Genomic DNA, 15,843 nt, shown 5'->3' with positions numbered 1-15,843 from the left:
GAAACTTTAACACGAGGGTTTAGCCATGTGAAACAGCCCACCTGCCACCACACACATGCACATACTGTAAACTAAAACACAGTCTTGTAAGAAGTAGCCCAATCAGTCAACTCCCGGCTCCCACCCCCCCAGTTAATTAGCAATTAGCCTCCCTCGGAGGTGTAAACATCCAGCCTATCAGCCTTAAACACAGCAGCCCTAAGCCAATCACAGAGTTGGTCCAGAAGAACAACAGAGAGAACATAAAGAGAGAAAATTACAGGACAGAATACACACACACACACACACACACACACACACACAGTCTCCATTACCCTAACCCCTGACTAGCAGACCTCACACTTACAGAATGACAGAGCAGAACAGCCCTCTCTACTCTCTGTGGCTTCACAATCTGCTGTGCTTTTTCTGTCAATGCTCGACCTTTATCCACACTACGCTCTCAGCCTTCTGACATCATGTGTCCCATAAAGACGGTTTTCAATAGAATTCAATTGGAACAGATACATTTAGTCAGCAAAATTTGATATAGAAAATTGTATTCTTATCTATGTATGTTTAACATGATGATGATTTTCAAATAATAAGCTTACCAGATAGATTGTGTTTAGTATAAATTAAACAGAGACTGAAAAGTCAGCTGTCCGGGCCGGACCCACAGCGGAGCTACGGAGACGTAGGGTGGCCCGACGTGCTGCTCTGGATCTCGGTGTGGACAACGGACTGCTGTACGGACAGTTTACAGACAGGTTCTAGTGACACATCACACACACAAGGTTTATTCCCACCCTGAGGATGCAATGATTGTTTTTAAGAAATCTCATAAGCCATTGTTTTACTGCTTAGTTTTTAGTTTTACATAAGAAAGTAGAGATACGTAACCTAGGCAACTAGTGTAGTAATAATAATAATTTATATAACATTTAAGCACAAAGTTCTTTCCAGATTAAAAGATTTACAGAATAAAAATAAAAAACTCTAAATCCCATGTAAGCCCCCCATATGATAAAATGAGGAACATGAGGAACACATACAGTATATCAAGCAGCACTGAGCTCATACAGAAAATGGAACTTGACGCTGTGGGTTGGTTTTCCTGATGCATACAATTGGGACATACTTAGTCATAACATTGTGCCTTGAACTTTGACCCTCTTGCTCATATATCTGCTGCGCAGAGGATTGTATGCAGCATGCTGGCTTTCATACTGCAAAATGTAACCCGGATGTAGTAGGACATCCTGGTATTTTCGGCATACTGCATTTGACATTCGGATGGGACTCCTTTTATATTGATCCTTTTATTTGAACAGGATTGGCGCGGCGGTAACGGTGCCTCGCGGTGGCAGAAAGGGAGGGGGAACTTTTATTACCTCCGCCAAGGCCGAAGGCCTGAAGGGAAGGAAGCAGTTCATGTTTTCACCGGCATTGGTTTGTTTGTTGGTTTGCTGGTTTGTCCGTTTGGAGGATTACTCCAAAAGTCCGTAATGGATTTGAATGAAATCTTTTGGAGAGGTGGGGTGTGGCACAATGAACAAGATTTCTTTTTTTGGGGGGATGGGGGGGTGGCAGCGACGTACATGAAACCTGCCTTGGCGGAGGTCTGCGCTCTCCGAGTGTACTTCTAGTTCTCTTCTGTACTGTTGTTTCCTGCACTAGCTGCAGTATGCACCAACCACCATCAGGTGGCACATACATTAATGGCCATGGGGGTGAGAGATAGAAAGAGAGAGAGAGGAAGAGAGAGAGAGAGAGAGAGAGAGAAAAGAGGTGTGTGGGGGGGGGGGGGGGGGGGGGGTAGATGTGATGAAAACCTTTCTTTGATCATGAAGCTCATTGTTACTGCACATTATCTCTGGTTTATCAGTGAAGTGTATGAACTACACTGCAGACTGGCGTCTCTGAACGGGTCCAGCACGGATTGAATTCGCATCAGCAGGTCGGGTCTGCGTTCAATGAGTCCGATGTATGAAATATCATCATCGGATATCATCGGATATCATCGGATAATCCGTAATTCATTTATAGTTCAAAAACGAAAAAAAACAACGTTTTGTTGTTAAGTTATTTGGGAGCCTACTGTGTGAGAGAATGTGTATTTTTATAGATCAATAGGTGTGGCAGCAATCGCTTCAGGGTGTCGGATCAGGACACTATTTTGTGCTCAGGTGAGAGTGTAGAAACAAAGAGATGCAGAGTCCAAGTGTAGAGTTAAGGCTGTTTATCTTGATGCAGTTCAAAGCATACAAAATAATGGTGTGTGAAAAATAATGAACCTTTAATGAGAAATTAAAGTGTTAAATGCAAGGTCCATCACAGTTTCTGTATATTTTCCATGGACACACACATGAACAGAAATGTCCATTAGGCATCAATCATAGCAGGTGAAGTCCAGCCGTCTTCTCCTTATCTGTATTTCTCCCTCAGTGCTGTATTTGGGGGTCTACTCAGTGCAGGCACACTGATGGCACATGCACAGCGCATGATCAAGCACAGGAGATAAGAGGAGGAGACATGCACAGAGCCACTGCTCTGAGACGGTGAGGTGGGGACCTCTGCTGGAAAGGACCACAAAGGCAATTTTCATTTAATTAATTAGGCTTTTAATTCACGCTGCACAACTAAATAGTACATCACAAAAAAAACAACCCAAAAATACAATACATTATCTTAATCATAATTTGCCAGGCTCTGCATTGACCATGTCTGGAAAAATAACAAAAAGGATTGTGTATCTTTGTGTCTTTTGAGAGCTAGATCATAGAGCATTATGAACATATTCACTGCTTAATAACTGTGAAATAATCTTATTCAAATAAGCTAAAGTAGCCTTCTATCATCCTTTCTATGTATCTGGCTCCAACCGGACTCCTGTCTCGAGCATGAAATAGACTACTGGTCCTATGGTACACTCTACTGGGTGAAAACAGAACTACAACTACCAGACTGCAGCCTTCCTAGAGGAGTGCAAGGGATCTGGTGGAAGTGTCGGGTGTGTTGAAAGGAGTAGCCACATATAAAAAACAGCCCATAGTAAGAGTGTGAGAGAGAAAAGTTTCAATTACGTGAGAGTTCTGTATAACATCTGTAGAGACCCTCCCTGTAATTGATCACACACATTTGGGATAAAAGACATTTGTGTGTTAATGAAAAGAACAAAACTAAAAAAAAATCTATTTATGCAGCTATGTATGTATTTATTTAGCCTATTTATCTTCTACCGTTCCCCCGATCCTATGCTAAAATAACAGTAAAGTTACACTTTTATAGAATTACCAAACTATCTTCTTGGCTTTTATTTTGACATGTTTCCTTTTACTTCCGGGTCACGGGACTGCCGCTCTTTGATTCAAAAGTTAAAATGACAAAAAGAAACTTGAAGAAACCCAGTGGAGAGGGGGAGGGGGAAAGGAGCCACATTAATTGTTTGATGCGCCGCCACCAAGGAATACTACCAAAAGAACCTTAAAACCAGAGTTACAGACCCATTGTCACAAAGAATATTTGAGAAGCTGGAACCAGCGAATATTTGGTATTTTTTGCTTCGAAGATATTACAATCACATGAAAAGTCACGTAAATAATTTTAGGGAAATTCCTTAAAGTTTTGCATCCCTAATTAGATGACAGCATAACAATAATACCTATAATTATGTTCTGTATAAGTTTGCATTTTGAAGGTTTCATGTTTATTTTTGGATGCAATACTACTCTTTAATGAAGTTTTTTTTTTATTCAAAATAGCTTTTAAAGATTCTTCACAACATTAGACTAAAAGCATTAATTCATTTTCAAAATAGTTGCGACTAATTGATTAATCAGCTAATTGTTTGCAGCTCTATTCTGACCCGTTACATGAGGACTTTGAGGAAAGGAATCCACTTTTCTCTGATGAAAACAGACAGAGCAATTCAACATTAAAGCTCATTCTTTTAGTCCTTCTTCTTCTCCTTGTGGAAGACTTTTCCATCCGGCTGCTTCTTCCAGCTCAGTTTAATGTCGTCATTCACCCCCTGGTCCTTCAGCCTCTGTTTGAGCTGAGATACAAAACTCCTCAACATTATCACTCACATACAGAGATTACATTCTGCATTATTATTTATATTTGACTCATCTGGAAGCTCTATTGTAGGAGCACTCTGCTTCATATGTATACATGTTTTTCCCTAAGATGGCTACTAGACTCTTTACTTCTGCACGGCTTCCTACACAACACTCATGCATGTCATGTATATGGCCAAAGTATTGTAATATACTGTATACAGCCTTTGAATGTCATTTACTGCATGTTCTTATTTTGCTGTATTTATTATTTTATGTAGATCTTCATCTGTTTCCTACCGCCTCAGACTGTTTCTTGTACTGCTGTAACTCTGGGAATCAGTCAAGTTTTATCTTATCCTATTTTAATTTGCCTTTAAGAGTCATTTAGTTGTTCTGTTTTTGAATAAAAGTAGAAAACATGATTTACCTGCTTCAAGATGCTCTCCATCACAGCAGGGTCATTCAGATCCAGAGAGGGGTCCTCTTTCAGCAGACTCAGTCTTATCACTTGCTTTGTTGTTGTAGCTGTGAAAAAGAAAAATGACAAACTCTCTGTTCATATGATGAGTAGAATTTCAGCAGTTTATACAATGACAGGGAAAATGTGGTAGTGACATCCTCCAGAACTTGATGTTTTCTATTGATTTTGTTATATTATCAGATGATAACGTAAACCTAAATCTGAATACTATTTGAATCATTGTTTACCACTCACGTAGACTGTAGCAAATGAATGCTCTCTTGTCGTCACAGGGCCAGTCCTCCCATCGTCCAGAGAGGCCGAAGTTTGCAGCCACACAAGCCTCCTGCCCATCGTTGTTATTAGGCTCCCGAGTATCCTGTCTCCAGTACCTAAATGAGGAGTTACTTCCGTCCGACCACTTCAAGTACTCTCTGAAAAGGCCGATCCAGACTTTTTCTCCTGCAGGTACCAGCTCCTGTACCTTCTGGTTATCTGTCATGTTTCTCACACTGGCCAGGTCTGTGTAGCGATCTCTGCAGTAGCTCTGGGCGTCAGTCCATGTCATGGACATGTTGATGAAGATAAATTTCACATTCGGCCCTGAAAATAGATCACAGTGAAGTGCTGTGTAGAGGCATCACAGAATACAGCCTTCCATCCATGCAACATAATATATCATATAAATCCACTGAGATAAGGAATCACATCAATAAACTAATGGATTTGTAAAAATAAAAATGTAAGACATTATCATGTTAATAAATGTTATTGAGTATTTACCAGTCTCTCCATGTGAATAAAAATGTCCTTAATATCAATGGCCCATTCCACACTTCCTACCCTCCTTGTTCAAACCACATCCATCTTCAAACTTGGCCTTAGTTTTGATCTCAGCTACACACCTGTTAAGTTTCGTTACTGCATCTTGTACGGTTGTGATGCTATCACAGTGACAGAATCTGTCCATTCTGTATAAACAGCTGGTAAAGTACTCAGACATCCTCTGTGGTATTCCTGTTACAGTAGGTGTCTCCAGTATCACATTTTGCCATGATGACTCACATAGACTCACAAGGTGAGAACAAAACCAGTGTGGCGGCTGGTATAAAGGTTGGGAACCACTGGTTTGATATATAACAACGTATTGTATTTTACAAGCTGCTCATATTTTTCAAAGTACAATCTTAATCTGAAAAGTAACTACAGCTGTTGAATAAATGAAATAACATTTGATGTTTTCATGTTTTAAAATGTTTTTCTATCTATTTTTCTCTTGTTTTTTTAATCTATTTCATTGGTTTTAATATTTAATTTTTATCATTTCTATTTTTTGTGTGCATTACTCTCAAATAATTTTACAGTTTACATTTGTGCTGTCTAATTATCAGCTTGTCAGTCACCTGTGAAGCACTTTGAATTGCACTAACCTGTATGAAAGGTGCTATACAAATAAAGTTAGTTTGATTGACTGACTGATAAGGCCAAAATAATTCAAACAAAGAGAAGCAGAGAAGGGAAACTTCACTAGTTAATATTCTCACCTCTGACATATAAGCAGACTGCCTTCAAGTGTCCACCACAATAGAGGTCATTCCATAGTCCATCATCATACATTTGCGTGCAGTGTTCATTGTTCATGTTGTTCGGTTCTCCAGAGGCCCATCGTCTGAACTCCGTCTCCCCGTGTTTGTAGAAACTTGTGTCTGACAGTGACCAATTCCAGCTGCCCAGGCCAACGTACAGCCCTATCCAGGCTCGCTGAAAACAATATTTTCTTTGTGATATAAAGAATTAGACCCTGCTCTAATTTGTTCAAGACAATATTTGTGTGAATTCTGTAATACAGCATTTACAGTGTGATTTCCAAATCTTTATTTATCAGTTGAAGATACCTTCTAAGGTTCAACTTCTATTTCTTCCGAAAGGTTTTTGGAGTCTCAATACTTCTGCATACTTTCAGCTTCAGAAACCGTTCAAATATCAAAATATTCAGCTCTTTACATTCAACTTTTTCTACCATTTATACTTTTTAAGGAGACTGTTTGTAACTTCTTACACGTATAAATCACCCGGGTCGGTGTCCCATGCGCGCTCGCATATGTGCCGTGCTCGCATATGCGCCGCGCTCGCATATGGCTACACTGTTCAGACGAGACTCCAACACAAACTACACGTAAGCACCGAAACCGCAAAGTTCTATCTAGTGAAGCCCGTCTTGCAAAAGAGTGTTGGCCGTGGTCGGAGGACGCGGGGGAGACCGTAGCTTTGGTCTCCAGGACCGGAGTCTCTGCTGTGCTCTGCTCCTCTGCCTGCTTGCCTTCACTCAGCTCGCTCCACTCTCACGTGCATGCGCGCACACTCCACACTGCAGAAGACTTCGTAGCTCTGAGAATATCTAGTAAATGTTCAGTAGACGTTTGTGCAGAAATAAATGCTGCAGCTCCTCCAGACCAACAGAGGTTTCCCGTGTCTTCTGAAGTGACGGGGCTCCGCAGAGAGAAACGTTATCGTCTCCGACCAAAACTCCGGCATCTCCCCTGTTCCCTCCGGCTGCGGTCGGGAGGCTGAGGCAGGAAAAGCCAACACTAGGATCAGCATTGATTCATGGAGAGACCTTCGTCTGGTCAGCTAACATTACTGCCAAGCAGCTGAAATATAGAGTGATATTGTGGTTTTAGCTGACGTGTGTCGCCTCACTGTTTTGAGCGATGCTCGTTCATGTCTATTTAGAACGAGCGAGCGAGCGCGAGCCCGACACTGACTGTTACAGGTGTTGCTGTTAACAAGCATTTTGAATCTTACAAACAGTCCCTTTAAGATATATTAAGCTTTTTTCACATTTTTTTTTCAATGTACAACATTCAGAATTTTTATATCTTTTACAGTTTTTGAATGATCACAGTTTAAGTTTGATGGTGTTTTCAGGCTTAAACTGTGATCATTTTACAATGATCACAGTTTAATGGTGTTTCCATTATTCCGTCCAATAATGGGTTTGTATTGGACGGAATGTTCAAAGCTAGAGTGGAGAGGACCTTTAAAATCTTCTGTAACTTTTCCGAACAAATTGCTCCCACACCCACAATTTTCCCTCTTCATACATAAAATGTAGGTAAAATTGTAAGAAATTGTGTGCTGATCGCAGTCATGTAACTATGGAATCAAACAGAGTCACACATTTGGCTCTAGGATCCTCACAGTTAGAGTAAGTCCAACAAACTGCTCCATAGAAAGCATGTTAAATCAGATGAGGAATGTCTCAAGGAAAGCAGACAAAGGCACTTTTCTAACCTGCTCCCGTGATCACATTTTTGACTCTACACACATAACATCAACATCAATACATTCGAGTCTCTTCTCTCTGATGATAATAATATGTTGGCGATTTGACTCATGTTTTTGGACTAGGAAGAAGGGATTTGACAGGTAGTTTTGTATATACTGGAAAAACAAAGTTCGGAAACTTGTGTTTGGTGGATTATTTCTCTGTTGTTACAATGCTAATGGTCATTGTATTTTACATCGTTGGAAAGCCTGTTTATTTACATACAGGCATTATTTGCATTTGTGGGATGAGCAGCACAGCTGATTATGTGGGTAGCGCCCAAGAAAAATTTGCCAAAATGCTCCGTCAATGGTAAACAGTGTATTCTCCTGTTGGTGTTGACTCTTGTTTTGAGTTGTTTGGTGGATTGGATGATTGAACTCTCTATCAGTAACAAGGAACAAACATGACATATTGGCTATTTTACACTTTATTCATTTAATACACCGTCAGGAGCCTCAGTAGCGGTGGAAGATCCATACGCAGCCACAACAGCCTGGCACCTCCTCCTCATGCTGGTCACCAACCTGGTCACACGTTGCTGTGGGATGGCGTTCCATTCCTCAACCAGGATTGGTTGCAGGTCAGCCAGTGTGGTTGTGCTGGTCACTCTAACACGTACAGCACGCCCAACCTGATCCCACATGTTGAATTGGGTTGAGGTGTGGACTCTTGGCAGGCCGTTCCATTCTCTCTACTCCCACATTGTGGAGGTAGTCTGTGATAACCCTGGCTCTGTGGGGGCGAGCGTTGTCATCTTGGAGGATGAAGTTAGGTCCCAGATTGTGGAGATATGGGATCGCCACTGGCTGCAGAATCTCGTCCCGATATCTCACTGCATTGAGATGGCCTTCAATGATGACAAGCCTTGTTTTGCCAGTGAGGGAGATGCCGCCCCCCACACCATGACACTGCCCCCACCAAAAGCTGTTACTCCATCGGTGCAACAATCAGCATAGCGTTCTCCGTGTCGTCTCCATACTTTGACCCTGCAATCCAACTTTGGCAGACAGAACCTGGACTCATCACTGAACATGACATTCCCCCACATGTTCAGGTTCCATTGTCTGTGTTGTCGACACCAGCGCAAACGGGCCTGACGGTGAAGGGCAGTCATTGCAGGCTTCCTGGTAGCCTTATGAGAATACACTGTTTAGAGCATTTTGGCAAATGTTTCTTGGGCGCTACCCACATAATCAGCTGTGCTGCTCATCCCACAAATGCATGATCCTTACAAGTGGGACATCATTGCGAAGGTAAATAAACAGGCTGTCCAACGATGTAGAATACAATGCCAATTAGCATTGTAACAACAGAGAAATAATCCACCAAACACAAGTTTCCGAACTTTGTTTTTCCAGTTTACAATCAACTGTCAGTTTAGATGCTGTCTGCCCCTCCCCTCTGTACTCCTGACTTTTACCCAATCATCATGGCAACCAACTCTGCCAGTGTCACATCTCAACTTCTAGGTTTTTCAGCAGTGCAATGCATTCGAGCTTTAACATTTTTCGGCAAGTCATTTCACATTTCTGCATTTTCAGCAATGCTTTGCAATTCATTTTAGCTGTCAGCATTCCCACGCATATTCAGCAGGAATTGCATTTTCTTGTTTTACATTAACTTTCCATTTACAGTCTTGATACTGCCTATCAGTTTGTTCCTCTACGTCTTTATTAGAGGATTTTACAATTGCTTTGGCTCAACTTTCACAGCAGAGTTTCAGTTTGCAAAACTCTCAAAGGATAGGTACACCATTGTTCAAGTCTGTCTTAAAACAACAGTCTGTCGTGATCTGTTTACAACGTTGACCCAAACGCAGAGTAACAAAACTACAAACCAGAGGATACGAGAACACGGGCAGGAGGAACACTGAGACCATAGCTGGAGGAAACAATGAACACGGAGGACAAGGTAGACGGGACAGGGGAGACAAGACGAACCGACAAGGACAGAGGGGAAACACACAGGCTTAAGTAACAGACAAGATTACATACAGGTGAAACAAATCAGGGCGGGGCAGACAATCAACAAAAGGCGGGAAAACAAACAAAGGAGGGAAGTAAAACCAGACAAGATACAGGAGGAGTGAACTACCAAAATAAAACAGGAAACACCAGAAATATAAACAAAAACACCAAATCCAAAATCACAAAAGTAAATAATAAGAGGCTGGCACCGCCAGAACATGACACAGTCAGGTTCCCATACGAACATTGAAAGAGGTTTTGCTTTCTGCTTTTCATACTGGACATTAAGAGGTCCCCTTGTAATGCTCTTTCAATGTAAATGAGGAAGGATGAAATCCACAGCCCTCATTCTGCATAAGAATATATTCAGAAGTTGATGTGAAGTTAATATGAAGCTTCTGATGTTCGTGGATATCTTCCAAAGTTACAGTCTTTCTAATCCAAAATCCCCTCCTTTTGTTAGCATCCCTCCACTGCAGCTTAACAGGAAAACACTGTCTGGTGAAGCATTACGAGGGACGTTTATAATAAAAACACTTTCTAATTCTACTCTAATACATTTAAGAGGCGACTACTGTATGTATAGTTATTAGTTACTATGTAGGCTCAGATTTTACGTCAGCTGTCACTGACATACTGAGAGAGAAAAGTGAACTCACATAGCTGTTATGTAGGTAGACCGTTTTGTTTAAATCCACCGTGTTGTTCAGGATCGTCATATCCTCCATGTTGTCTATAGTGGCCAGGTCTGTGTATTTCTCTCTGCAGTAACTTTGTGCTTCAGTCATGTTCTTCAGGTCATAAACAAAATGGTATTGACGTTTAGCAGGTGATGAGACAGCACACAGCCCTGTAGTGACACACATGCATTTTTATTAGATTTAATAGAAATGACAAATAACTCACTAATGTAGATGATCATTTTACATTAAAGTTAGACTGTACATCAAAGAAGGGAGAGTATTGTACACCTAAAGTAATGTCACAGGGATACCACTATACATATTATTAAAAATGGGAAATTAATAAAAACATATCAAACTCTTGCCTGACAGAGCGACGATGCTGAGAAGAACTTTTTCCATCCTCATCTCTTCTCTGCTCCTCTCTTTCAGTCTGTGACTGTACATGTGCAGATGTTGAGACTATATATTACGTTATACATTACCCTCTTAGCTGCACTTTCGACTTTATGCAAAGTGGTTCAGGGAACAATTATTTGCCTATCAGGGTTTATTTTTCTTTATGACAGATAAACTGTATATGTTTGCTTACTGTATGTGTACTGAACAGGCTGTTAGGCTTTTTTGATATTTGGTTTGATGGTTCCAACATGATGAGGGCTCCTTACTGACCACAGCCTCATAAAGCCATGAACATCTGGGACTCAGTGGGTTGAGCCGGTCGTCCTTTAACCACGAGGTTGGAGGTTTGATCCCCGGTTCCTCCTGTCTGCATGTCCCAGTGTCCGTGAGCGAGACACTGAAACCCAAGTTGCTCACTGGACTGCTTCACAGCAGCCCACTGCTCCTTATGCTTAGGATGGGTTAAATGCAGAGGTCAAATTCCATGTATGTATATGATGAATGTAATAAAGTTTATCTGTGATGAATGATTATTATTCATTTTAAGGAAGTGATGTAAACATTCAGGTAACATACCTGCTGTTAAGAGCCATCTCAAGGTTGGACAGAGAGCAGGGAGACCACTCAGGAGACAGAACTAAATAGTTTTATTTGAGCGTAACTTCGATATTTTTCAACCTAGACCCCATTTTCTTTCGTAGTTTTTGTGTTTCACTGACTAATAGGGACAACATCTGAAATTGGTCCAGTATTGAGGGAGTGCGCTGTAGACAGGAGCTGCTCATGGGCTGTAATATGGTGCTATTGGGGCAAGCTGGCACCATCATTTATGTCCACTAAAGACGTTCGGATAGCACGTTCACACCAACCTTGTTTTGTCCAGTTGAACCGAACCCTGGAGCGTTTACCCCCCTAGTGTGTTTCGTTTGGGTTGGTGTGAACGCCGGATTCAAACTCTGGCGCTGACCAAACCACCGCTCTCTCTCTGGGGTCCGCCTTGAAGGAGCACTCTTGGACCACTGTCAAGTGAACTCTGTAGCGGTTCATTCAGAGAATGAAGTCTCTCTCCCTCTGTGTGTGTTGTAATCAGAGCTTCTCTTTCGCTTTGTTGACATAGCCGGACAGCCAGGCGTGCTTTTAGTGCATGTTCGTGCATGTGAGCGTGCCCCACTGACTCACCCAGGGCCACAACTCTGCACTGCTCTCATACAATGGTTACAGCTGGTAATGCCGTCCCGACCGTCATTGCGGTAGCGTAGCACCCACCCTCCAATTGCCCCTCAGGTAAACACTGTTATCTATGTCAGCACTTTCGCCATTGTTTGCAGTGTTAGCGCTGTTAGCACCGTTAGAGGCTCACAGTGGCCATGTTGAGAGCCGTTGAGAGCCAATAGAAATGCTCCCTATCCTGTATTTAACACAATTTTTCCTGCTTTTCATGTTTCACTACATCTCAGAGGGAAAATTTTACTTTTTACTTCACTACACTTATCTGATACCTTTAGTTACAGATTCAGATCAATAAGGTCAACACAAACACTCAAGTGTTTACTAATGTGCAGTACTTTTCTGATGCTCTCGATACTCTGCTGGTAATATCTGAGAAAGATTTTTGTCAAAACATGAATAAAAAGTGAGATTTCAGAATTATTTCAGAGGACTTTTAATACTGTAAACATCTTTGGTCAAGTCTGATTATTAGCAAAGACAAACGGTAGATTCCTGTTAAAGTTTGTTAAATAGTTATGCTGCGTTCATGTCTAATTTTAAAAAGTTTCTCTGAAGGTTTTGGGAAACCGAGCTCCGTCAACGCCTCTGTGTTCATAACCAACATCAGAGGTACAGAGGAGGACGATGAATAAATCACAAGTTAGTTTTCTGCATCTTGGAGGTATTTTCTCTTCATATTAGTAATAGTTAAACTGCCCTGCATGTGTGTGCGTGCGTGTGTGTTTGTGTGTGTGTGTAATGGTGTAGTCTGCTGTCAGCTCACCTGTTGGCAGGGAGGGCGGGGATGGAGCTGGAGCCAGGTTGGCTCTGTTTAGGACCGCTGCTGAGGTTGGCCAAAGACGCTGCCAGGAAACTGCTGCCTGGTATCACACACACAATACACAGTACACAGTACACAATTACACACATAATACACAGTAACTCCTTTATCAGTCCAGACTTAGGATTCAATTTGCCTTTGTTCAGTACTACCAAACCAAACTAAATGCAAATTTTAACAAATTTAAACTGCGGTCAGATAGCGTGCTGTGGGATCTGTGAAATAACCCTCCAAATTTAGGCTCAATTTTGGTGAGGAAAAACTGGCATGGCCATATTCACAGGGATCACTTGACCTCTGACCTCCAGATATGTGAATGTAAATGGGTTCTATTGGTACCCACGAGTCTCCCCTTTACAGACATGCCCACTTTATGATAATCACATGCAGTTTTTTTGCATGCAGTATAAATGTGTAATTTTTGCCATTTCTAAGAATGTTTTTTCTGCATACTGAGGTCCCTAAACAGTCTTAGAATTGCATAAATTGGGTATCACTGTAAAGCAGAGACTCTTGTGGATCCAATGTAGTGAGACCATTTTTTTAAACTTGACCTCACTGTATAAAATGACCTGTGGTGACCTCTAGGATAATCACAGCCTCATGCAACTTTACAGCCACAAACTACAGACCTAGAGCATTCAGAAGATGGATGGCTTTCCTAGATAGATTGACATTAAGGGGGTTTCTGAGCAGTTTACACAACAGAAGTGCTCGCCATCCAGTTGCCGAAAAATACAATTCTTGCAGAAATCTCCAAATGTGAAAAGTTTTTGATATCAAATCCCAGCATGGCTTTTTCTCTGGTGTTACTCAAGGTCTTGGTGTCTTAATGTGGTATTTTGGAGGGATTATTGATTGATTATCAACTATTATGTTTATAAATGATAAAAAAGGATGAGTTAAACTAATGTGTAAAGTATTTACCTATAAATACTTTTACTTACTGTTTTACCTGTTTACATCTCTGTACATTCATTACTTCTACATTCCTATTTACATTACAGTTTATTCATTTTGTAATTACTGCACACCATGTCTACCACAAATAAGCTATATATATATATGTATTATTTATATATATCTTATATTTTATTCCTGTTTTCACTTCTGCCCTATTCTAAGTTTTAGATCCTAATTTTTCACTTTTTATACATATTTGTCATGTGTCCTCGTGTCTCTCCATGCTCGCTACCGTGTGCGTGACTCTGTTTGTTTGGCTGCTGAGTGATGCTACGGCTCGTCAGTTCACTGAGGAGGAGATGGCTGCTGTCAGGTAACTCTGACACACGCAGACATCCAGAGCACAATACTGTGGTGGAGGATGTATTCACATCCTTTACTGCAGTTAAATTAGTAATACCAAACTGTGAAAGTACTCCACTACAAGTAAAAGTCCTGCATTCAAAACCTTACTGAAGTAAAGGTATCATCTAAATGTAGTTAAAGTATTGACGTGTCAGCAAAATGTTCCCTGTCAGTGTTTTACTATTATTTATTATTATTATTATTATTATTGTTTATGGCTTAATATTACTGCTGCATTAATGAGTATGTTGCATTTGAACTCCTTTATGTCCTGTTGGCTAGTTTAATCTACATCAATGCACCATAGACTTTATTTAGCTTCAGAAGGAGGATTTTCTCAACTCATAAAGGAACACGTCATCCTTCAGTTTATCACAAACATTCAACATCAACACATCTGGAGATATGTGCTTTTTCTCTGGACAGGAATGGGATGAAAAACTCAAGTAAAATATGAGTATTTCAAATTGGTACATGAGTACAGTACTTGAGTAAATGTACGTAGTTGCATTAGGCCACTGATAAACTCTCTCTCTGAAAGCAGACTTTCAATAAGGAGCTTTGGATGCAAAAAAAAAAAAAATTGTTCGTCAAGCACAACTTCTCTCCTCAAACTTGCCTCTTTTATGAATCAATTGAAACCTTCTCCTCAAAAAACAAGACTATCTTTATAAAATGGGCATGAAAGAGGAATTAAGTTTGTTTTGAATTAAAACCCAAAGTGATTTTTTAACTTACCAAGTAGATTTCAGTGCAGGAAGAAGATTGAAATTGAGATCTTTTACTTGAGTAAAAGAAGCTGAAACAATTAAACAATTAATCAGCAATTATTCTTAAACTCAATACATAGTTAAAATGTTTTGGCATTTTTCAAGATATTGTCAAAATAAAACTGCACTGTTGTCTTCAAACTCAAATGAGGCTGTTGACCACAGTTGCTGAAATGTTGACATTTTGTAGATTCAAGACTTTATGGTGCATTCAAATGCTCCTCGGATGTTCCCACTTCCAGAGTTGGGAAGTTGTTCTTCCAACTTCGGTGTGTTCATGAGCTTGAAATAGGACCTATCATGCTTTTGTGCTTTTTCCTTTTCCTTTAGTGTGTTATATAGTTTTTTGTGCATGTAAAAGGTCTGCAGAGTTACAAAGCCCAAAGTCCACGTCCACGTTACTCTCCCCCACAGAAACACTGCTCCTGAACTGCCTGAAACGCCTTGCATCAAGTCCTGTCCTTTCTTCTGTAACGTGATGATGTCACTAAGTAACACATTTTGCCAAGCGGCTAGTTCAGTTGACCAATCACAACAGTGAGCAGGAGCTCAAACAGAGTGTTGTAAATAGGGATGTCCATAATTAACCGTTTAAGCATTAACCGACGTTAAGAACTTTAACCGATTAATGCTATTGGTTAAAACGGTTAAAATAAGTATTAATAATTCATTAAAAAGCTGAGAAAAACTCAGAGGAGCGTCTCGTCTCTTTAAGGAGAAAAGCTGGTCTACCTTAACAGCCCACCTTAAGAGGCGGAGCCGGAGTTGCAGGATACAGGAAGTTGGCTCCAGTCTATAGCTCGCTTGAGCGGAGGAGTTGTAGCCTCGT

At 40.8% G+C, this 15,843-nt stretch overlaps 1 protein-coding gene and 1 long non-coding RNA gene across 3 annotated transcripts; both read right to left on the bottom strand.

The window, feature by feature from the left end:
- Nucleotides 1-2,291: 2,291 nt before the first annotated feature.
- LOC119487981 (macrophage mannose receptor 1-like) lies at nucleotides 2,292-11,730 on the bottom strand. 2 transcript variants are annotated; one of them, XM_037769085.1, is made up of 7 exons: nucleotides 11,160-11,730; nucleotides 10,850-10,923; nucleotides 10,461-10,651; nucleotides 6,048-6,264; nucleotides 4,759-5,106; nucleotides 4,471-4,568; nucleotides 2,292-4,036 (listed from the first exon to the last, which is right to left on the bottom strand). In XM_037769085.1, exons 1-7 carry the CDS (start codon nucleotides 11,165-11,167, stop codon nucleotides 3,932-3,934), a joined length of 1,041 nt encoding a protein of 346 aa, XP_037625013.1. In that variant the 5' UTR covers nucleotides 11,168-11,730; the 3' UTR covers nucleotides 2,292-3,931. The 2 variants fall into 2 exon arrangements, with proteins under 2 accessions (XP_037625013.1, XP_037625012.1); XM_037769084.1 differs by lacking the exon at nucleotides 11,160-11,730 and having other exon boundaries at nucleotides 2,293-4,036; nucleotides 10,850-10,983.
- A 959-nt stretch (nucleotides 11,731-12,689) lies between these two features.
- Nucleotides 12,690-15,118, bottom strand: LOC119487980. Its single transcript, XR_005206843.1, has 3 exons — nucleotides 14,983-15,118; nucleotides 12,880-12,976; nucleotides 12,690-12,701 (listed from the first exon to the last, which is right to left on the bottom strand). It is a non-coding gene; the product is annotated as an uncharacterized LOC119487980 (long non-coding RNA).
- Nucleotides 15,119-15,843: the final 725 nt, after the last annotated feature.

This window comes from Sebastes umbrosus, chromosome 5, assembly GCF_015220745.1.
Source record: "Sebastes umbrosus isolate fSebUmb1 chromosome 5, fSebUmb1.pri, whole genome shotgun sequence".
Taxonomy (NCBI): domain Eukaryota; kingdom Metazoa; phylum Chordata; class Actinopteri; order Perciformes; family Sebastidae; genus Sebastes; species Sebastes umbrosus.
Note: the sequence above shows the minus strand (reverse complement) of the source record. Positions and strands in the feature narration are given on the sequence as shown.